The sequence below is a fragment of the Ictalurus furcatus genome, chromosome 4 (genome assembly GCF_023375685.1).
Source record: "Ictalurus furcatus strain D&B chromosome 4, Billie_1.0, whole genome shotgun sequence".
In the NCBI taxonomy this organism is placed as follows: Eukaryota; Metazoa; Chordata; class Actinopteri; order Siluriformes; family Ictaluridae; genus Ictalurus; species Ictalurus furcatus.
In genome coordinates this window covers 22,165,100-22,189,992 of record NC_071258.1, presented here as the reverse complement: position 1 = coordinate 22,189,992, position 24,893 = coordinate 22,165,100, and the positions used below count along the sequence as shown (strand labels likewise).

The following is a 24,893-nucleotide window of genomic DNA, read 5'->3' as shown; positions in this document are numbered from 1 at the left end:
GCAAAATTGTCTTTATTGTTTAACCTTTAGATCTTTTATTAAAAATATTCACAAAAATGCTCTACTCTCATTGATATCAAACAATTGTGAACAAAACACAGGTTTATAAAAAATATATCTTTGTTAACTATAGGTGTGCAACAATTATTGGCACCATTTTAGTCAATACTTTGTGCTACCTTGTTGAATTTCATCAGAATTAATATCCCAAATAGTAATCCTCTAATCGCTACTCTGTCATACAACTGATAGAGCATGTAAAAATCACTTCCTCTTACCTTCTCAGAAGGCGGAGTCTCGTGCCGCTGGGCTAGAGAACCAATGAAATCCTTTCGCTGAAGGAGGTGTAACAAAGGAATTTTACTCACGGAGTAAGATATACGAATCGTCCTTTATATGGACTTCGGTTTATTATAGAACAAAAAGGATTACAATTATCTTAACTCAGAATATAAAGAACATAAAATAAAGAAAAACCAGTGACTACGCGGAGTCTGAAAATGGTGTTCTTTTAAGAAGAGACATAAAATAAATAAATCTTTTAGGTCACGTAGGATCAGATAGTTTTTCTTCCTTCACAAGAAACTAAAACGAGTAACCTTCACCCGAGGTATGGCCCTGAGCACTCGACCTGTTCGACGCTTATATACACCTTTTGCTTGTGGTTTTGGGTGCTAGAGTCTAAGTTTTAGCTCTAGACCGCAATGCTTTCTTAAAAGGTCTCCGGATGCCGTTACGAGCTTGAACTCTGAAACTGCATGTAGAAAACAGAAAGCATGCCCTTATTTGGGTCTTTAACAGGGAGACAGAGGTTGGGGGATTGTGGTTTTTGAGCACTAGCCTTAAAGCTGTGTGTTTTTCCTCCATGTTGCTGGCTTGCCCCCCTCCTCCTTCTTCTTGGTCCTCTTTTTCTCCTCACGTGGTTCTGTTTGCCCGGACTGTCAAGGTTGAGGTTCTTTACATAGTTTAATCATAATACAGTTTTAATCATTTCCACATCACATAACATAATACATCAGCTTGTATTTTACATTAAGCTGGAAATAACGGTAGGACTGAGGCTACATATATCTGAGATCCAAATCTTCTACAACAACCTCCCTTTGCCAAGATAACAGCTCTGAGACTTTTCCTATAATGCCTGATGAGGTTGGAGAATACATGGCAAGGGATCTGAGACCATTCCTCCATACAGATTCTCTCAAGATCCTTCAAATTTCAAGGTCCACAGTGGTGGACTCTCCTCTTCCGTTCACCCCACAGATTTTCTATGGGTTTCAAGTCAGGAGACTGGGATGGCCATGGCAAGACCTTGATTTTGTGGTCAGTAAACCATTTTTGTGTTGATTTTGGATCATTGCCCTGCTGGAATATCTAACCATGGCCCATTTTAAGCTTTCTGGCAAAGGAAGTCAGGTTTTCATTTGATATGTTGTTGATAGAGTCCACGATGCCAGGTATCCTAACAAAATGTCCAGGTCCTCTGGCAGAAAAACAGTCCCAAAACATTAAAGAGCCACCACCATATTAAACCGTGGGCATGAGGTACTTTTCCATATGGCTACCTCTCTGTGTGCATCAAAACCACCTCTGGTGTTTATTGCCAAAAAGCTCTATTTTGGTTTCATCTGACCATAGAACCTGATCCCATTTGAAGTTCCAGTAGTGTCTGGATATAGGTGACTTTTATATGTGTGTATATATATATATATATATATATATATATATATATATATATATATATATATATATATATATATATATATATATATAGGTCTGTGGTATAGGTGACTTCGGATTGTAGTTTTGAAGACTTGTTGACCATAAGATGCAACTAACTTCTGCAATTCTCCAGCTGTGATCCTTGGAGATTTTTTGGCCACTCAAACCATCCTCTTCACAGTGTGTTGAGACAATATAGACACACGTCTAATTCCAGGTTGATTCATAACATTTCCAGTTGACTGGAACTTCTTAATTATTGCCCTGATGGTGGAAATGGGCAATTTCAATGCTTTTGCCTTTTTCTTATAGTCACTTCCTATTTTATGAAGCTCAACAACCTTTTGCTGCATATCATAGCTATATTCCTTCGTCTTACCCATTGTTATGAATGACTAAGGGAATTTGGCCTATGTGTTCCTTCATATTTATACCCCTGTGAAACAGGAAGTCATGGTTGAACAAGGTCCTGTTCCTAATCACCCAGCTGTACTAAAAAAATGTAAAAAATATCAATGGGAATATACTTCAAATATATTTCTCATATAAATTTATAGGGGTGCCAATAATTGTTGCACACTTATATTTAACAATGGTTTGATGTCCATGCGAGCAGAGTATTTTTGTGAATTTTTTTTAAAGAAAATACCAAAAGGTTAAAGAAAAAAATAATTTTTCACAGCCTTCTTGGTACATATTTACTAAGGGTGCCAATATTAGTGGAGGGCACTGTACATATTTTGTATGCTGTAGCATTTAGTTCAATCCCTTAAGTTCAAGTGAGTTTCTTTCCCTTAAACTAAAGGGCCCAAACTGTTTTATTATGACAATGCCCCTCTGCACAATATGCTGTCCATAAAGTCACTCTTTGCCATGGTTTATGTGAAAGACCTCGAGTGGCCCATTCCCTGACCTCAATCCGATTGAACACCTTTGTGATGAATTGAAAAGCCAACTGGCACCAGGCCTTCTCAGCTGATCAGTGATCGATATCACTAATGCTCTTGTTGCTGAATGAGCACAAATCCTCACAACCACTTTTCAAAATCTAGTGGAAAGTGGAGGCTGTTATAATAGCAAGGGGTGGGGGGGACCATCTGCTGGGTAATGGGCACATATGGGTGTGATGGACAGGTGTCCACATACTTATGGCCATAAAGTGTATCTAATGTGTCTGACAAGTATGTAAGTATTGCATGTGAAAATAAATGTTATTATATACAACAAGATGTTTTCAGGCAGGGACTTGACTCATCAAACATGTGAAGTTTGGAGCAGATTGGACATTGTATGTTTGAGTTATAACAACTTCCTGTTTCATGATGACACATCAAATTTTTGCAAGACTGCCGCACCCACACCATGCAGCAAAAAACTCAAAAGCTTCGCAAGTTAGCATTGGCAAGGCCTTTAGATTAGACTGAGCAAATATGATGTCGATTGGACTAAATCTCTAGAAGGAGTTCGTTAAAGTACAACGCCTGGAAATGGCAAAATCTGAGCAAATATTTAAGAGAAAAATAAAAATGGCTGACTTCCTGTTGAGTTTAGGGCATAGGTTCAAGAGACTTTTTTTGTATGTATTGGCATGTTACACATGTTTTCCTGAATTTCGTACATGTGGGTGAAGTGTAGTGCGAGATGCACATTGTGGAAATTTTATAGGTGGCGCTATCAAGCCACTTTTCCACACTCAATTGCAAAGCCTGTAACATATGTAAATCTTCGCCACTTTTGAGCTGTGACCAAAGTTGCATGAGTTTTCAAACATGTGTAAGCCTCAAAAATACGATTTGTTTCATATCGAAATTTGTCAGGTCACCACAGACATGCCCTTCAATAAAAACTCAAAAGCTTTGTAATTTAAAATTGCCAAGGCCTTTTGATTAGACTGACTGAATATGATGCTGATCTGATTAAATCTCTGTGAGGAGTTTGTTAATGTATGAGGCCTGCAAGGTGGCGCTATCGAGCCATTTTGCACACTGAATTCTGGAACCCCTATCAGATGTACATTTGCACCCGTTCTGATGTGTCTGCAAAGTTTCCTGAGTTTTCGGGTATGTTTAAGCCCTCTAAAATGTGATTAATTTGAGATAATCAACATCATCATCATCATCATCATCATAATAATAATAAATGGAGCAGATCCAATAGGGCCTTGCACCAGCTGTGCTTAGGCCCTAATAATAATCATCATCATAATAATAATAATAATAAACAGAGCAGATCCAATAGGGCCTCGCACCATCGGTGCTCAGGCCCTAACGAGAGGTCCCCCTCTCACGGGGGGACCTAGGGCCCTTGCATGTCATAGCTAGTGCAAACTGGCAAATATATGTCTCAGTTTTAAAGAATGGTGCTAATATTGATTTGTGTAGACAAATGAGTGAGTAATTATTATACTAGGGTTGTGTATTTCAAACTACAATAACATTTATGTAAAACTTACAACAGTAATTTAGCTCAGCCTGTATAATGTTTTACAGTACATTAGATACAATATAACTGACTTGTAGTTGCCATGTTGGTGCAATCAGGAACCATCATTTGTAACCGTGCACAATTTGAAGCTGATGAATCAAAGCATGACCAAATTATACCCACTTCCTAGCTGACTTCCTGTTGGGCAGAGCTTAAGACTGTCAGCATGAAGTTGTCTGGCTTGATGAAATCTATATTTTACTGAGGTGATAATAACTGAAAAGTCATGTGCTACAGGGAATCCCAAAAATGCATATCATTTGAAGGGAGCAAAACACATGCATACTTCCTGCTGCCAGTTAGTAGCTCGATGACCATGCCCTGCAATAGTCACATCCATGTGATCAGCCCACAATAATAAAGAATTTTTATCTAAATGCACTGCAAAGATATGATCACTATTGCAACACTTCCTGCTGTCAGTTGGTGGCACTATGACCATGCCCCACATTAGTCACATCCATGTGTTAAACCCCCAAATACCAAATATAAATCTCAATTTTGACCTAAATCACACAATGCAAACCAAAGATATGAGCTCTTCCTATATCTCATTTTTATGCCATAAGTTTCTCACCACGCCATGGCAACACCATTCGATATATCAAAGATCCGTTTTCAAATTAGCGTCTTCAATATCTTGACCTGTTGTTGGCCATGTTTGGTGCTTGTCACACAAATCCCCTAGGAGGAGTTGTTCAAAATCCAGAGTATGCATTTTTTCAAACACACCCATATGGCCGACTTCCTGTTGGGTGGAGCTAATATAAGCCAAAGGGGAAAATGTCTGTCATGGTGAGATCAATGTCCCCACCAAAACTTGTGACAATCGGACAAACTGTGTGGCAGCTACACCGATAAACTCATTCAGAAATGTTAGGGGGTGCTATGGTGTTCACTGGCCCCAACCAGGATAAATGACAAAAGAATTATAGATTATTGCCAATCACTGATGGGTATACCACATTTCCAGAGTTTTTGGAGTATTGCAAAGGCATGAAATATGCATTTGCAAACTAGGGGGCACTATGGCGCCTATGAGGCATGTCTATGCTGAATTGTGATAACAAATCAAAACATATCCTAAGACAAATGTATGTGTAAACTTTCATATGTTTTCAACCATCATAAGCCCCTCAAAACACCGCAGAAAATGTCAAAATCCTACATTCCATCCAACATGGCTGACTTCTTGTTGGGTGGAGTCAAATAAAACCAAGTAAACTTTGTCTTACATGATGAGATCAATAACCATACCAAATATTGTCCACCTCTGACCAACTTCATCCCAACAATTGACTGCGTTTGTTGGTGCTGTAGAGCTCCTCAACCACACCCAAGCCTAAAGACTGCATAACTTTTTGATCTTATGCATGTCTGATGTGTGCCAATGTAACTGGTTGTGGGCTGCATTGTGTTTTATTTTATCCAAAGAAAAAGGTGGACGGCAACTGGGTTGACTTCCCATTTATTCTCTTATTTATTTTAGGCCAGGTCGTGAACACCCGAAAGTGCCTGAGATTTTAAGGATTTAGGTAAAACAAGTTGGAACTTCTTGTGCCTGGTGAGTGGGTCTTTAATGGCTCTGTACAGGATTCCATTAAGCACTGAAAGTTTGTCCCGCTGCTTCAGAATCCGCAACACGCATAGGTTTTCATTTGCACGTTCACATCTTGATGGTCTGCGCTTCCTGCCAACATAATAAGACACTCTAGCAATGACAGGGTCTTTGTGCTGATGTTCTTGCAAGTCTGTCAGTGAAAGAGAATGAAACACTTCTTCATCACCACTGATTAAAGAGGTCAGATGTTCAGCAAATGATGTTGCTCTACATTCAGTTCCAGTTTCCCATTCATCACAGGAGGACAGAATGGAAGACACATTGCCAGCAGACATTGATGTATCCAGCCCAACATCAAGTGGACCTGATCCTAATTTTTGTGGTTGGCAGGGAAGTCGGAACACCTCTTGCACATTTCCATCTTCTACACTGCGTACTTGTCCCAACAGTTCAGAATAAGGTTCTGACAAAAGCCGTTGACTCACTGGCCTGACAAACGGATCCCTACTGAGTGCGTCCGCCACCACGTTGAATTTTCCAGGAATGTATTTGATCTCAAAAGAATATGGAACAAGTTTCGAGACCCAACGCTGCTTGCATGCATCCAATTTTGGCTTGGTCATAATATAAGTTAGTGGATTATTATCCGTCCACACAGTAAACTCATGGCCTTTAAGCCAGTGACTGAACTTGTCACACACTGCCCACTTAAAAGCCAAGAATTCCAATCTGTGCACAGGATATTTAGATTGGCTGCGGCTCAAAGCCTTACTAGCAAACGCTATTGGTCTCGCCTTGTCCTCACCAGCAGGGATCTGAGAGAGTACTGCACCTAGGCCATCTAATGAAGCGTCAGTACAAAGAAGAAAAGGACACTCTAAATCTGGATGAGCCAGTCAACCAGGTCCCTTTTTAACTCCTCAAAGGCCACATCACAGCCTGGGGTCCAATCCTGGGGCTTCAACTCCTGAAAAATGCCCGGTCTCTTGTGACAAACAGCAGCTTTCACTGAGCGTTTCTGGCCAGCTGTTAAGCCAAATAAGGGTCTAGCAACATGTGAGCAACCTGGAATGGAGGCTTGGTAGTACAGGACCATGCCAAGAAACGATCTGATTTTTTTTTGTGAAGGTGTGATCTCGTCTTCCTTCATTAGATCCTCCTTTTTGAAAGCAGAGATGACTTTCACCTTCCCCTCATCAACTGAAACACCAGAACCATCTATCACATGGCCTAGAAACTTTACAGATTTTCTTAGAAAGTGACACTTTTTAGGTGCTAGCTTCAGGGTGCTGGTTCTCAATCGAGAAAACACAATCTCCAAACGCATTAATGCCTCCTGTTCAGAAGGTGCGAAGACCAACAAGTCATCAAGATAGCAGAGAAGACTGGAAAAGTTAAGGTCACCAAAAATGCTGAGCATCATGTGCATGAAAGACGCAGGGCTATTGCAAAGGCCTTGAGGAAGATGATTATACTCATACAAGCCCATTGGTGTTGTGAAGGCAGTGTATCATCGGTCAGACTCATGGAGCGGGATGTTGTAAAATCCTGAAGTTAAGTCCATGGTGCTGAAAAGCGCATTGCCTCCCAAGGCTGCAAGGCAGTCAGCTTGATGGGGTAGAGGGTGGGCATCTTTGGTGGTTTTAGCATTGAGCCAGCGAAAATCAGTGCAGACCCTCAGATTACCATCTTTTTTCCAGACCATCACTACAGGTGATGCATACTCACTAACAGATTTGCTGATAATGCCTTTCTCCTCCATCTCAGACACCATCCATCCATCCATCCATCCATCCATCCATCCATCTTCTACTGCTTAGTCCTTTTCAGGGTCATGGGGAACCTGGAGCCTATCCTAGACACGCCAATCAGCCTACCATGCATGTCTTTGGACTGGGGGAGGAAACCGGAGTACCCGGAGGAAACCCCCGTGGCACGGGAAGAACATGCAAACTCCACACACACATGGCCCCGGCGGGACTCGAACCCCGGACCCTGGAGGTGTGAGGCGAACGTGCTAACCACTAAGCGGAATGGGCACTCATCATAAAGGTGGATCCTGTGCACAAAATCCTTTGCCTCTCCACAATCCAGCTTATCCTTGGAGAAAACATCATAGTAGGACACAATAACAGCCGCCAATTTCCTCTTCCACACCTCAGAAACCTCACATCCATCATGTCAATATCCTTCAGACCATAGTCTCTCAGCAATCGTTCTGGATCAGAGGATGAAGCAGTTTCAAAGGGGTCCGAATCAGGAACGTGACAATGGGTTCTACTTAAACCAGTGAGATCCTCCACCGCTAGACAGGAAGAAACGTCGGCCAGTTTAGTGTTACGGCAAAGAGTCACTGATGTTGGATTAGGGTTTAGTGTTTTCCTCGGCACCCATTGATTGCCCCACATTGGTGTTACTACACGTCCAACAAGGATGTTTCTAGGTGCCGAACATGCAGTGGTTGGCTCAACAATTATAGTGCTTCCTGGGGAAACAGGTACATTAGCTGGCAATTTGCCCCAAACAAGATACTCACATTTGGGAAGTAGAGTTATTGCCCGACAGAGTTTCACAGTGCCAAGTTTAACAGGCTGTTGAGGCCTAGACCATCGAGAGATGCAGCTCAAAAGTCCAAGGAATTGCTCACGCTCAGGATTACTGTTATTGCAGGAAACAAGCTCCCAGTACTTGTCATGCGACTTCATCTTCTGCAGAACAAATTTGATCACATTGCTTCCAATGAACTCGTCTCTTTGTCCAGGCACTACAAGAGTTGGAACGACAAACTTAAATCCATAGACTTCAATTTCCAAGTTGTATGTACACTTTGGCACATTTGTAAGGCCACCACAGCCAACTAGAACCACATTACTGGGAATCGCTTGAGGATGTGGAAGGAGACCATCAGCTTGCAACTTGGACTCACCCTCCTCACTGAGCGTGCAGGACATACTACCAGAATCCAGTAACCCCTTTAATGTGTAACGTCACAAACTGTCACAGGAGCATAAAACAACTCACTCGCATGAACACTCTGAGACCCCACATATAACACAGTTTTGTCTTCTGGCAATTGCTTGCAGATGCTCACAAAAATATTTTGCACATCCGTGCACACATTTTGCACAACCCTCTTCTGCAAGGGTTTTAGTAAAATTTCCCATGCTACCCCTCCCATCACATGTCACAGGGCATGCTACTTTAGGACAGTCACTCTTAAAGTGGCCAGGACTGAGACAGTGACGACATAGCCTCTGACATCTACAATGTGAGTACGTAGTGTGTTCCTTGGATCTACAGACCCTACATGCATAGCCTAAGTTGATTTTGAAGTCTGCAATTTTGCCTGCATGAACTGGACTTGATGAAGTTAAAGAGGCAGTGCACAATGACAGGACTCTATCCATCATGCCAACCATGTGCTGAAGACTGGTGTCTGGAGAGAATGGAACAGCATTAGGATTAAATTGATTTACAGGAGGCAGCGACTGGACTGGCATGGGAACAGGCTGCTGAGGAGAACTGGACACAGAACTGGGACATGCCATAACAGCGCATTGGCTGCAAGCTGACAAAGACATCATGTGCTGTGTTCTCGGAGAGACTCTCTTTAAATCCCTATGATGACTATCCAACCGCTCCTGGACCTCAGCAGTGCTCCACTACTCAGCTGGCTTAAACTGAAAAGACATAGCGAAACTTGGATCTGAGCAATGTGAAATAAACATCATGACAGCTTCAGCAGCGGGATCCTCGACGTCTGCACAAGTGCTCCTCAGCAACATCTATGGCTTTGTTAATCCGTATCCAGTAATCCATGGGACTTTCATCTGCTCTTGGGACAGTATTATAGAAGTCAGCCATAGACATGTTTGAGTAAGCCAACTCAATGAAGTTGCGTTTCAGTATGTCAAACACTGCACTTGGAAGCTCACTGGCACTCAGTTCAGGGCGGCTTCACAGAGACACCTTAACTACATCCTTCACTTTGCCAGCCAATCTGCTCATGATGAGATCAGAGACATCAGTTCGTGTTCTGCATTTCATTCTGTTTAAATAACTGCACATCATATCTTCCCACTCATGCACAGTAAATGAATCACTCTTATCACCCCTGAAGAATGGTGGAGGTGCCGGATCTTGCTGTACTATCACCTTCAGGCCTGATGCATCAATGCACTCACTGGAGTGCTGAGACTGGCAAGGTGGATTAGAGTGTACTGGGCTGGGCTGGTGCGCAAGGTTAAGGCTGGCCGAAATACTCTCCCCTATTTTCTGAGCCAGATCTGATATGATGCCCCCTAATGACTCAGGAGTAACGACATGTTCAGTATCTGGGCGCGTGATTGGGGTAGAGCTAGATACTGGATCTACAGAAGCACCAATCACTGAATGAACTGCGTGCACATGGTCAAGTCCCATATTAGCTTTGGCTCTCCCTCTCCCATAAAAACGAGTAGTAATTTCAGACACTCCCTCATTGTGATATATTTCGGGTCCACCACCCCTGCCCAATGGGAAAGTGACATTAGAAAGTGACATTGTCTTGGCCAATATCCTCAAACATGTTTCAAATGTAAAGTGAAAACACATAAACTGTAAAAATGACAGCAAATGAATATGCCCCAAACAGCAAAACCTTAACCAACTGGCAAATGTACAAGTATACATCATATATGCAGGGAAATATATGAAATAAAGTTAACTCAAAACAGTTCACTATCAGAATGATGACATCAATCAAAAAAATGAAACGTTCCTTTTCTTGACAAAAATAATTATTTCTCACACACCACATAAGTTGTTAGGCACTGTTTCTTAATTAAAATGCATCAACAGTCATTTATTATATACTGTTCAGATAAAGGATACGATGCTCGAAGGCCACTGAAGTGTCCTGGTGTGCTTATCACAAAGTCTCTTGTTTAATATGCACCAACGATGAACGAAAGCACTCCGGAGAAAAAAGGTCAAAGTCGAAGTAAATTAAACTCTTTACCGTTCCTTTAAGATTTAACAGTCTCTCCTGTGATGTCACACGCTGTTCATCTCACACGCGCGCCCTCCTTATGCACGAACATGGAGCCGCAACAAACGACACTGATGTGGAAGACGACCGGGAGAGAAGACGACACGAGCCATCACACAACCATGGCGATCGGCGAAGCACTGATCTGATGATCCAAAATGGTCGCGGCACCAAGTGTAACTGGTTGTAGTCTGTATTGTGTTTTATTTTATCCAAAGAAAAAAGCGGACTGCAACTGGTTCGACTTCTCATTTATTCTTTCCTCTCTTTCTCCTCTCTCTCTCTCTCTCATTCAACCATAACATGAAAGGGTGGGGGAGCACAGGTTGAAACAAAACACAAAAAAAATCACTCAAAAGAAGGGTAAAACAACAAAAATAATCACACAGATAAATAAAATAGCAATATACACACAAATTAAAATGAGAACATAAGTATATAAATGATGATTTAAATAAAGATGAAATTAGATTAATCAGAGCTAAATAAAATCCTACCTCTCCCATTCAACCATAACATGAAAGGGTAGAGGAGGAGCCAAAACAGGAAATTACACAAATCAATGACATCACAACAACCAAAAGGGAAAGCACTCACACAAACAGACAGTCACACCAGGTACACATCCTTTTTGTGTAATTCTACACATTAAATTTAAGTAGTGTTTTCCATACCCGTTACACCAAGTTTGGTGAGTTTTCATCTATGACAAATGCCTAAAAAACAGGTGAAAGTGTTAAAAAATAAATAAATAAAATAAAAATAATAATAAATATAGCTGCAAGCAGCAATACAAAGGTCAAGACAAATATCGGTAACACGAGCAGCAAAAGAAGCTTTGTGACATGTTTTTGGTTAGAGTCCAATGAACAGTGTATGAGGAGTTAGAAAAACTACATTTTCAATCATAAAAAACATTTATTTAAAAAATAACTAAAATGAAAAAAAAAAAGTTTTGTCCATTGTATGGTGCTGTTCAGGTACCGCTCAGGTAGCATCTGGGCATGATGGTTATCATGCAGCAAAGCATTTAAAAGTTATAAGCTAAAAATGCCATTTTTGCTATCTCATGACCAGTAGGGAACAGTGTGCCAAAACTCTGCAGTTAACCTCAGGGCCTAATGGTGATGACAGGTACCAAGTTTCGTCACAATCCATCATTCAATTGCGTTGCAGAGATAAGTTAAATTTTGTGCATTCTTCAAATTCGTTGAAGTGCCATTCGAAAATGGTATGGTTTATCAAAATTCTGTGAATACCTTTTTGTTATGAGTGTCTAGATGATTCAGGCCAATTTTCGTGCAAATGGGACAAACGATCTAGGAGGAGTTAGAAAAAGTATGTTTTCAAAACATTTAAAAATAGCGGACAGGAAGTTTGCTTGACCATGACATAATTGGTATCATTGTTCTCGGCATGAACCACTGAATCTAAGAAGACCAGTCTCATGACAGTAGGCAGAAGGAGTCAAAAGCTATTAGCATTTTAAGAAATAGCATTATAATTTTTGACCACAAGGTGGTGCTGTCCCAAAACTTTGAGTCCCATCAGAGCATGGTGCCAAAGACACATACCGAGTTTTGTAATAATACACCAAGTCGTTCGTAAAATACAGCATTTTATGACAAAATTCATAATGGCCAACGTCCAAAATGGCCGACATAGGAATTTTTTTTATGTCACTGGACTCAGAATGCCCCACTGAATCTATAGAGACCAATTTGATAATTTTATGACAAACTGTTCAGAAGTTATAAGCAAAAAAGTGCTTTTTTCATATCTCATGACCGCTAGGTAGTGCTGTTTTGAAAATGTAGCAGCTAACCTCAGGGCCTAATGATGATGACTAATACTAAGTTTCGTCACAATCCCTCAAAGCGTTGTGGAGATATACCCTCATGTCCATTTTGGTGTGCTTGCCTTCGAATTTGTTGAAGCGCCATTCGAAAACGGTATGGTGTATCAAAATTCTGTGAATAGCTTTTTGCTGCCAATATCCCTAGATGATGCATGCCAATTTTTGTGCAAATTTGACAAATGGCCTAGGACAAGTTTGAAAAATAGTTTTTTTCAGAAGATTCTAAATGACTGAAAAATTTTCATAAGCGAAAATGACATCATAGGGTGCAGTCGAATCGTCTTGATCCAAAGAATCAGAGGAACAAAGAATTTTGTTTCGAGGACTCACAGTTCAAAAGTTAATAAAATAAATGTAAGTGCAAATTTTTCCAGTTGCTGGTGCTAGACGGATTGAGTTAGAGATGCCAAAATTGCTGTATTAATACATCAGCCAATTATCGGCACCATGAGTAGCAAAAGAAACTTTGTGACATGTTCTTGGTTAGAGTCTTATGAACAGTGTATTAGGAGTTAGAAAAAGTAAACTTTCAATTTATTTAAAAAAAATAAAATAAATAAAAATAGTTACTTCTTAAAATTTTTGTCCAGTATGTGGTGCTGTTCTAAAACTGCTCAGGTAGCATCTGGGCATGATGGTTATCATGCAGGAAAGCATTCAAGAGTTATAAGAAAAAAAAGCAGTGTTTTCAATCTCCTGACCAGTAGTTATTAACATAAACGTGATTGCAACTTTGTACAGTTGGTGTCACTAAACGGGTTGAGTTAGAGAGTCCAAATTTGCAGTATTAACACAACAGACTGTCCTCTATCTGTATCCATCCATCCATCCAGGGAGCATTGGGCACAAGGAGGGGTACACCCTGGACAGGGTGCCAATCCATCGCAGGGCACACAATCACACACACACTCACACACCCATGCATGTCTTTGGACTGGGGGAGGAAACCGGAGTACCCAGAGGAAACTCCCGCAGCACGGGGAGAACATGCTCCTCTATCTGTGTGCCAAATTTAATAACTTTGCCTCAAGCTCTTCTATGGGCTACCATAGACTCAGGAGCAGAAGAAGAAGAAGAGGAAGCAGAAGAAGAAGAAAACTAGCGAAAACAATAGGGGTCTTCACCCCTTCAGGGCTTGATCCCTAATGAATGGAGCAGATCTAATAGGGCCTCACACGAGCAGTGCTCGGGTCCTAATAATAATAAATGAAGCAGATCCAATAGGATATCGCACCAGCGATGCTCGGGTCCTAGTAAACAGAGTAGATCCAATCAGGCCTCACACGATCGGGGCTTGGGCCCTAATAATGAGCCACAACTTGATGACAAGCTATTAAATCATTATAGCCTATCGATACACCTAGTGTTTGGAGATGAGTGGGGAAACTGAAGACAGGTGGTTTATCTCCATCTCTAATCCTGACAGTCTGACCTGTCTTGTCAAAGTCCTCCAGCTTGAAGTGCTCACTGCACAGCATGGGGGACTCACTTGCGGAAACACCTTCCCTTCTTACAGCTCCTTCCCACTGCCTCAGCTGTTTCCTTTTAGGAAACCGTCCGTATGAGAAAAGTTAACTAGCCAACTAATTACCGTAAGATTCACAATACGTCAGTCACTCAACCGAAACAAGGAGCTTGTTATAAAAGTTGGTTTTCAGAAAAACAGCAATATAGATGAAAATCTTTATCGGCAATTTCGTTTATAATATAAGCTATAATATAAGCTGAGACATTACTGTTGCCTGGACCAATATGGCGACAACGTTGACCTACGATCCAGCAGCCACTGCAGCGTCTATGTATGTCTATGAACACAACAGCCATGAGTCACAGTGGAGTGACGTCAACTCCCCTCTTGGAGTGATTGGCTAGAGGAGGAGCTGTAGTGGACCAGTGGTGATGCTAAAGCCTGCCCTGATTTATATGAAACTCAAACTGCAACAGTTGGAAAACCAATTGGAGAATGTGGAAGCTTGAAGGGAAAAACAGCATAAGCAGACATGAGTAGAAAATGTCAGAGAGCACAAAAAAACAGTAATATAACCAAGAAAGACATGATTTTGTGTGCGATTCAGAAAACTTTGAATGTTTCAATGTTTTCATGTTTCAGTTTTGTTCAATATATTTTTACATGTGTTTTTAAATGTTTGAATCACACTTATTATTTTTTGATTCCTGACCGCAATACTTTTGACAGAAAATAAATCCCATGCCTCTGGTCTTCATTGGCTGCTTGTGAACAGACAGAGCTGAAACTTGTTATGGTAGTGGGTGTTTCCTTTTGATCAACACATGCTGACAACTTTAGACCAATCACAACAGACTGGGACATCTGACCAATCAGAGCAGAGTATGCTCTTGGAAAGGTGGAGTTTAGAATGAATCCTTTAGAACAGATCATTGAACGAGTCATTTGTTACACTGGGAAAAAAAGGTAATGCTGCAATTTAAATTATGAGCACATTAAAGTGTTCTTTGTACTTGGATGCATGTAAATCTATTGTATGAGACCTTTAAAACAAAAAATAGGCACGTTTCAAAACCATAATAGGTGTGCCTTAAGACACATTACCAAGATGGCAGGAAAATGGATGGATGGATGTTACATTTACTTTTTTTTAAACTGTATTTACCTTTTACTCCAGGAGTACTTTACTTAAGGTCAGTATATCTAATGAAACCAAATTATAAACACAAAGCAACTGTATAGACATTAACATTTAATTTAAACATTACATGTCAAATTTCACCATTATAACATGAGATTAAGTCTAAATTTAACCTGGCTTACTTTGCAAATGACATTTATAACAATGTCCACACTACAGCAGTGAGCTGAATGACTTTTTTTTTTCAGTGGGACACAAAAGGAGATGTAAGTCAGAACGACAAAAGAGACTGATACCCTCAGTCACCATTTACAATCACTGCATCTTTTTTCTTTAAAATAAATAAACGGTAAATTTTAAAAACACATCAAGCACAGACTTGTCAGGTAGGTGGTATGTGTCAAAGTAACATCCACATGAATGTCAGGACCCAAGGGTCCCCAGCAGAACATTATCCAGAGAATCACACTGCCTCCACCAGCATGTCTTCTTCCCATAGTGCATCCTGGTGCCATCTCCTGACCAGAGTCCCCAATCTCCAACATCTCAGAACAGAGCACAGACCAGAACTACATCAGTTGAGTTTTGTAATGTACATGAATGCCTTAACCAAGTCATATCCACCTTGAATCCACCTCATATCCATCCATTTTGAAATGCGGAAGAGACTTGTGGGGGGAAGACATGGATAGCAAACTCATTTCTAAAGTCACTCAGATTTCTTCAAATTTCATCAAATTTCAAATTAGATCAAATTTCTTAATAGAAATTGTTAATTAACTACAACTTTACTGTCCAGTTCTTTAACTGTTGATTCCTAAATACATTTCCAAGTATTTAAAAATTTTAACTTAAGTAAAAATACAATAAATAAATAAATAAATAAATAAGTGGTGAGTGAGAGTAAATAATCAGTCTCCCTTAGTGTTCCATTGCCACGATTTCCTCTTGAGACAGCGCTGCATTTTGCAGTATGCTCAGAAAACCGAAGCGCATGCGCGTGCACGAGCCAGATGCATGAGCGCGTAGTGAACGCACGCTTTCGGTTTTCAATGACAGTGACTTTGTTTACTTTGGACACGTGTGTTTGTTATGATTATGTTTTGTCTCCGCCCCTGTTTAGTCTTTGGTTGTTTTCCGAAGATGTGTCAATATTGTTTCCAGCTGTCCGTGTTTACCCATGATTACATTGGTCATTTAAACCCCTCGTGTCTCTGTGCACTTTGCGACGTATTGAATTTGCCTCATTACCTAGAGGTTGTTTCTCGTTTCTTGTTTCCCGGTTCTCGTTTAATGTTTCATGTTATTGACCTTGTTTCTTGTTTCACGTTTTCGATTCTAGCCTCGCCCAGTTCATGCCTGTTTGTATATCGCCTGACCTTTTGCCTGTTAATAGACCATGCTTTGAATTCCCATGTTTGGATTTGTCTGCATAACTCCTTTAATAAAAACTCTTATCTGCATTTGCATCCGTCCTCAATTCCATTACATCCTGCACTGTGAGAGAATACTGCACCTCAACATGGATGCAGCAGGAAGACAGAAGAAACGTCACGCTAGGAAGACCAAGCAAACTGTCCCAGCCTTGGATTCTATCCAGTTTCCGCACTGGACTTTCATGGAGCGCCCCGATCCTTACGATTGATTTTTTTGCTACCCTGAATATTTCCTTGTGGACTGCCAGTTCTATTTTGCCAGCTTAGCAGATCCAAAGCCAGAGGTGAAGCAGTGGCTCAAGTTCATGTGGTCCCAGTTCTTTGGACCAGCCCGCCAGTGGGTGAAGGTCCTATTGGCCAGGGAACTTGAGAGTGTAACCCAGTTCGTGAGATAATTCATGATGATATTCGGGAGTCTGGAATCTAAGGCCGACCTGGAACGGGGGGGGGGTGTCAGCCTGGCAGATAAACCTTCCCTGCCATTCACCCACTATTATATGCAGGCAAAAAGGGCGACCTCTGCTCCAGAGCACCAACCTGAGACCCACGACGTGGTCTCACCTGCAGAGCTCCAGCCAGAGGTCAACGTGGCGACCTCATCTCCAGAGCTACAGCTCAAGACCTACGAGTGTTCTCACCTACCGAGCTCCATCCGGAGGTCAACGTGGTGACCTCGACTCCTGAGCTCCAACCTGAGACCGACGAGGTGGTCTCACCTGCAGAGCTCCAGCCAGAGGTCAACGTGGCGACCTCATCTCCAGAGCTACAGCTGAGACCCATGGGGTGGTCTCACCTGCTGAGCTCCAGCCGGAGGTCAAGGTGATGACTTCATCTCCAGGGATCAAACCTGAGATCCATGAGGTGGTCTCACCAGCCGAGCTGCAGCCGGAGGTCAACGTGGCTACCTTGGTCCCAGAGCTCCAGCTCGAGACCCATGAGGCGGTTTCATTCCCAGAATTTAAGCTTGAGACTCACAAGGTTGTCTCATTCCCAGAGTTTCAGCCTGAGACTCACGAGGTTGTCTCACATCCAGAGCTCCAGCATAAAGTCAAGTTCCTGCTAGAGGTCAACGAGGTGACCTCTCAAGCCAAGTTCCTGTCCTGACCATGCTTTGGATTACCGTTTTTGGATTTGTCTGTATAGCTCCTTTAATAAAAACTCTTATCTGCATTTGCATCCGTCCTCAACTCCATTACATCCTGCACATGACATCCATAAAAGAAAGACATTCAGATGTGGATAACATTAGTGTTAGTAGATGACAGGATTTTTAAAACTATACCTCACACAGTAGGCACTTCATAAAGAAATGTTACCTTTGAAAATAGAGCACAGAGAAATATAGTGGATACATAGTTTTCCTTTGCATTTAACATTTATTTCTGAAGTAAGGCAAGTTATTTGATCTTGTAATATTCATTTGCTTATGTCCCTTTTTATGTTTCCATACATCTAATTCTGAAGAGAACTTAGTGCTAGTCAGCCATCCAGACAAGGCAGAGAGAAGTCTGGTGTGGTGTAGGTAGGACTGTAATAGATGTCTATCCCGGCTGACAGGTTAAGGCCAACATCTGTAAGTCCTTGGTGTCTCCAACTGTGGCTCCCTGAAAACCTGCCATAAATATAATGCAATTCAAAAACAGTCATACCCATTGCAAAGTATCTTTGTATCTTGTCACATGAGTATTTCCATCACTGTAACTCTTATGATACCTATAAACTCCAACAACGGTTCTGAATATTCCTTTAACATGCCATTTTGTGACAAGTCCACTGACCTTGTCATGTTTTTACATGTAATTTTAATAAAAAATAAAAGCAGTATTTTAAAGACATAATAGTAAATATATTTGGTCTGTAACTTGTGAGAAATATTTTAAGTCATTTTTGTTCAAACAGTACACTAATTCATATGCATCAGTAAGTGCACAGGCAACATATTTGTCTTATTTCCACTGACACCTGTTTTGAGGGAGTTATTCTGTACCATATATGTTTCATTCATGCATTTACATATCCCATCTGGTTAGATACAAATTCTTGCAAAGGTGGAAAATTTTAATCAATATTATACATGTGAAAGCCTTTACCATTCTTTAATGTCCTGTGATGTGGCTCTGTTGAGGAGTTCCCTAAAAGTAAAAAAAAAAAAAAAAACATCAATTACACAGTGAAACTGGGTTTCAATAGACTAACAATAATGAGGTTTGAAACTGAAAACACACTAAAAGTTACTACAATGTAAAATATTTTCACCTACATTCACCGCCCACTTTATTAGGAACACCTGTACACTTGCACATTCATGCATTTATCTAATCAACCAATCATGTGGCAGCAGTGTAATGCATAACAGTTATGCAGATACAAGTCAAAAGTTTCAATTAATGTTCACAACAAAGATCAGAATGAAGAAAAACTGGGATCTCTGTGACACGGATGTTGGTACCAGATGGGCTGGTTTGAGTATTTCACAGTATTGCTGATCTCCTGGGATTTTTCGCACACAGCAGTCTCTAGAGTTTACACAGAATGGTGGGATAAACAAATACATCCTGTGAACAGAGGGTCTACAGGCTGAAACATCTTGTTGATGAGAGAAATCAGAGGAGAATGACCAGACTGGTCTGAGCTGACAGGAATTCTATAGTAACTCAAATAACTACAACATCAGAAGACCACATCAGCTTCCACTAGAACAAGAACAAGAATCTGAGGCGATCATGGGCATAGACCCACCAACACATTTTTTTTCTAATCTTCAGCTGTCCAGGTTCAATGAGTATGTGCCCATGATATCCTGTTCTTGGCTGAAAGGAGTGGAACCCAATGTGAACTACTGTCGTAGCCCATCCACCTCAAGGTTCAATGTTTTGTGCATGCTGAGATGCTTTTCTGCTCACCACGGTTGTAAAGAGTGATTTACTATATCCTTCCTGCCAGCTCAAACAAATCTGACCATTTTCCTCTGACTTCTATCAACAAGGCGTTTCCACCCTCAGAACTGTCGGAAACCCAGTGAATTTTGATTTTCACACAATTCTGTGTAAACCCTAGAGACTGTTGTCTATGTAAATCCAGGATATCAGCAGTTCCTGAAATACTCAGACCAGCCCATCTGGTACCAAGAACCAGGCCACAGTTAAAGTCACACTTTTTCCCCATTCAGATGATCAATGTGAACATTAGCTGAAGCTCTTGACCTGTTTCTCCATGATTTTATGCAATGTGCTCTTGCCACATAATTGGCTGATTGGATAACTGCATGAATGTGCAGGTTTAGAGGTGTTCCTAATAAAGTGGACGGTGAGTGCATTTATCAACATTAACTTACAATTATCAAAAAAAGACTTCTCTTTTTGCTCATGTGTTCCCTAAGGTAGATTACATATTGTCAGCAGGCCAGTGTCTGTCATGCTAATACCTGTTGGGTGTTGGGCTGATAAATATGAATCACGTTGTATGCATTCGCCCGAACTGATTTGCTGAAATCAAAATGCAGATGGTGAGTGCTAGCCAATGGGATTGTCACTTGTGCATTAGTTCCGTTCACTGCCGAAGAAACCAGCTGGCAGAAGCTTCTGCTTGGTCTTAAAGCCTTTGTTTTACGTGAACGGCTACATTGCGATTAATCAAAAATAAACTTATTAAAATTTAATTATTATTTCTCTAAATGTGAGCGGGACATACTGCTGGCTCAAATTTGGCCTATTACCCAAAAACACTTAAAATTCAACATAGAAGCAAATACTCACATCTATCTCCGAACCCAGCTGGAGATAGAAAAAAAGACACCAGCCGTGAGTGAGAAGAAGCAAGGGTCCAGTTTTATTGGTTCCGTTCCACCACACGAGATCCACACCGATGAGAATTCTCAGAAGTGATCTGACACCCGGAGCTCAAGCTCCAGTATTTATACTGTATTTACACAGTAGATAACCAATATATTTCAGAAGGACTATGATATCAATACCAATAGGGTTAAAAAAGAGCTCATCTACATTACCATTAGTTTCTGAAAGAGGCCTTTCCAATTTACCATTAGGTTCTGAAAGAGGCCTTTCCAATTTACCATTAGGTTCAAAAGTGGAGAGAGACAAAACAATTTAGAGAGACCTTGGTTTCACTCTTATCTCACGGGGTCAGCTTGACTCAGCTACCCTTATAAATGGCTCCTCATGATTTTCTCTTAAAATTAAGGCCTTCCTTGCGAGACAAGAATCTTCACCATCTGAATTATGAGTAAGTTACATTTTTCTGTATTTCTGGTTTATAATTTATTTTCATATTTGCTCTATATCTCTATTTTATATATAGTTATACTGCTTGCAAAATGGTTTACTGTACTTCCTACTTCATAATATCATTATATTACCCTTCTACTATCCTACATATCCTACTACTTTTTATAAAGAGTATTTTATAAAGAGTATATATTTTATTATTATAAGATATTACCCTTATAATATCTTAATACTCCTTTTTATTATTCTTGTAAAGTTATAATGTTATGTGTGTGTGAGAGAGAGAGACAGAGAGTGTGTGTGTGTGTGTGTGTGTTATGTCTACATGCCCATCCTTGACTGTACGAGAGTGTGTGTGTGTGTTTGCACTCCTCAGCTCTTATACTTCTTTTTGACTTTTTGACTAATAAACCATAGTGTGTTACTCTTAAAAGATCTTAAAGTGTGAATCCAATTCGTCAATATCCGCCTAATACCGCTTCTGTGTGTCTAGGTGCCCGTCTGGATCTGGATCTGGACACTCACTATCAGCTCGCGCATCTCACTGCTGACATCATGGTGCTACTTAACGTTCTTCGCAGCACCCCCTCTGGAAATGGAAATGCGGGGTTCCCCCCTCCCCCTCTCCGATACAGAATCCACCCCGTGAATGTGTGTATTGACGCCTCTACACAGACAGAACCTCCCTCCAGCTTTCAGTCTGAGGAAGATGTCACCTTCTCTGATCTGGGCTCTGACCATTCTTCCCTCTTCTCACCTGTCAGTCCGCCGTACTCTCAGTGGTCTTCTTATTTCACCTTTGCTGACTATCCCATGTCCCCAGGACACACCCCATTTTCTTCCCCCTGCCGCTCTCCTCAAGATTACGCACCCACCAGTCCTGTGAATTATCAATAAAATTACATATTACTCATACTAGGTCTCCCTCATGTTTATTTTATGTCATTTTTATCCACAACAATACCTCCCCCAGTTATAAATGTTGCTACGCCCCTGGGCCCATACACCATCGCAGCCTTGAGCAAGTGTCATTAAGCTTTTGAGAAAGGCATTAAGTTTTGTGTTTTTCCACTTGAAATGACCTTACTATGTTAAAGATTAGAAAATAATAAAGTTATATAGTCATAAATGTTAAGTCTGTGGTGTTGAAGTTGCCAATTTAAATCATTAAACGGTTCCAAAATGTACCTCGGACTTCCCTGTTGCTTTAGCTCACAGAGATAAATTACAAAATTATGAAACAGGAATGTTATAAAAGCTTCAAAATATACAACATTGCAACTAAAATGACATTTAACTTTAAACATGGGAGCCACTAGATTAAAGTGATGAACAAAACATAAATTTTTGCTTACCTTTACCTCTGCGTGAAGTGGCAGTTGGCCAGACGTCTCTCTGCTATCTGGGATATAACAGCATGGCTGCGACTGTATTCAGAAAATTACACCCTATAGTTGTGTATGCACGAAGACACGGTCAATATTTCATTAACTTTTGCTAGCTGGCTATTTACCAGGATTTGCAAGGAGCCTTCCAGGTGGTTCTTGCTGTGGAGTTTCCTTTCTCATTGTCACATGTTGCAGAGAGAGAAAAGCAGATTTCCCTCTCTTTGTGTGTGATTGTTAATTTTGTCCACTTACTCAATTTCTTAAGTTGTTGTTAAAGAGGAAGAATATTGATATGGAATGAGTAATAATTGTAGTTCTTGAAACTGATCAGTATAATTAATCCATTCTCAGATATTGTGATTGAAATTTACCAAAAATATTAAGGATATATTAAAAATATAATTTGTTTGTTAAATGCTAATTTCTTTTTGTGAAATAAACTTAAATAATAGATGTCAATTTTAGACAAAATTAACTGTTGCATTTTTAGGCATTTATTTTGGTATGTCCAACTCAAAGAATAAAGAATCACTTAATTGATGAAATTCAGAGATTTTACGTGTTAAGATAGAATAGCTTTTTATTATTGTGATATTTACAAAGCCACTGAATTATTTTTTAGAGTGTAGAAATATGGGCAAATGTTATTAAGGAAGGTATGTAAATGCATGCAAATGGTATACTGGAAGACAAAAAAAAATGTACAAATGGTGAGGGGCATTATCTGTCTGTACCTGAGTTAACATGGGAACAAAGAGGGAAAAAAAGGTGTTAACACAGGAACAAGGGAACTAAGAGGGAAAAGTGTTCACTGTAAACTTATCAAGAACTTAAACACAACTTGGACCAATCAGCTGTGAGCAAAGTGACATAAGTAATGCAAATAATTCAACTTAGTGCCTGTTGCAATGGCACCATTGCTTTGTAATCCTGTGGACATCAGCGCAAATTTTAAGAAGAGCACTTTGCAGAGAAAGAGTTTTTATGGATAGACAAAATCCCCTTGAGTTCCCTGATACTTACTTGCATGAAAGATTGAATCTCATATCTTTGCCAAATTTTTGAGCCACACATTAAAATGAAAACAGGCCAAAGCCATGTTCTTACTGTACCACAAATTTGTATGTATTGCTTTGCGGTTCTTTGCAATTGGTACATATATGCATGTAGCATTATTCCTGTCCTAATATATTTTCACAAATTGATATTTATTTTAAAAATATTTAATTAAAACAATTTACATTTATATTAAATGAAATTACATGAAATATGTTGGGGTTATAAGTTTTCAATCTGTTTATTCTCATTGTGAGCCTATAAAGGACATTTACCCAATCAGCAATGTTCCACCAGCAATTTTCCAGAGCTTTGGCAGCTGCAACAGTATTACTTTTTGCAGTTAATGTTGGTTTAAATTCCTCATATTTCCACATAATCAAACAGAAGTATGCTGCTTTTTTCCATGTTGAATGCTATTGGTTCTTTGGTGCCAACATCATGCTTTTATGTGCATGCACTTGTAAGACTAATCATAACTTAAGGATTAAATTGACAGAGAAAGTTGATAACCAGCATCATGGTACCAGTAAAGCCTGATTGGATTGGTTTGGTCAACTTGAAACTAATCCCGTAACTTTGAGTTTGTTCAACTATGTTCATGGTACAGGCCCCAGGTCAAGCTGACCTTCTTATCAACATTTAACACACATAAATCTTACTGTGAGTTCTGCCTTCTCTTCTCTTCGTTTTAAGCAGTCCTCTGCATAACTTGGTAAAAAAATAGATTTATTGGACAGACTTACTGGAGCCTGCTAAGGCGATTGAACGTTTTTGTTTGTGTTTGGAATGTGCTAGGAATTAAGGCCATTTGATAACAATTAACTTGTTTTTCACCCTTCACACATAGACCACAATTCAGAGTCGTTTCTCTGAGTTACATAAAGACCAGCTTTTTATAATGAATTATATTCAGTATAAAATAGGTAATAAGAAAATATAAAATGTATTTTCTGATTATTTTCCACACCTGCACACTCTGTTGTGGGGATTATTCGTATACATTAATTTCTCTGTCTGTCCTCAATTCTTTGTTTCTTCATGAGCACCACTTCTCACACACCTTTCCACCTCTCTTATCTACAGAGCTTTGCCCACAAGGACTGTGATGTTCAGTATGCGGTGCTGGATACTGCAGCTTTGGTTTCCTCTCCTCGGAGCTCAGTGCACTCTTGCGGAGATCTTGTTGAATATGCAACCATCCAGCCTAGCTCTCACTAGTGCATGTCCTTATTGGCCCTATTCCTATGCTTCTGGCCTCAAGGTACACAGAGTAATGCCCTGCCTCTCTTATCTGTTCTCTTTGCTTTCTTATGGCTCCATAAGTTTTTCCCCACTGTTTAGAGATGAGCTGGAAGAGTACAGTATGAAAAAAAAAATAATAGGAGGTAATTGGCTAACATTGGCTAGCATGTTATGCCAACTTCCACCACAAACTGTTTTTTCTTTAAATAAATAAATAAATAAATAAAGAGCTGAATGATTTTGTGCCAGTTTTGGTCACAG

At 40.2% G+C, this 24,893-nt stretch overlaps 1 protein-coding gene across 1 annotated transcript in view; it reads left to right on the top strand.

Annotated features, from left to right (window-relative positions):
- The window catches only part of nectin1b (nectin cell adhesion molecule 1b), a 287,213-nt gene extending 262,546 nt beyond the window's left edge, over nucleotides 1-24,667 (top strand). Inside the window, exon 9 of the mRNA XM_053623331.1 lies at nucleotides 24,474-24,667. Coding sequence (XP_053479306.1) covers nucleotides 24,474-24,608 — 135 coding nt within the window. The 3' untranslated portion in view covers nucleotides 24,609-24,667. The remainder of the gene's footprint in view (nucleotides 1-24,473) is intronic.
- The last annotated feature ends 226 nt before the right edge of the window (nucleotides 24,668-24,893 follow it).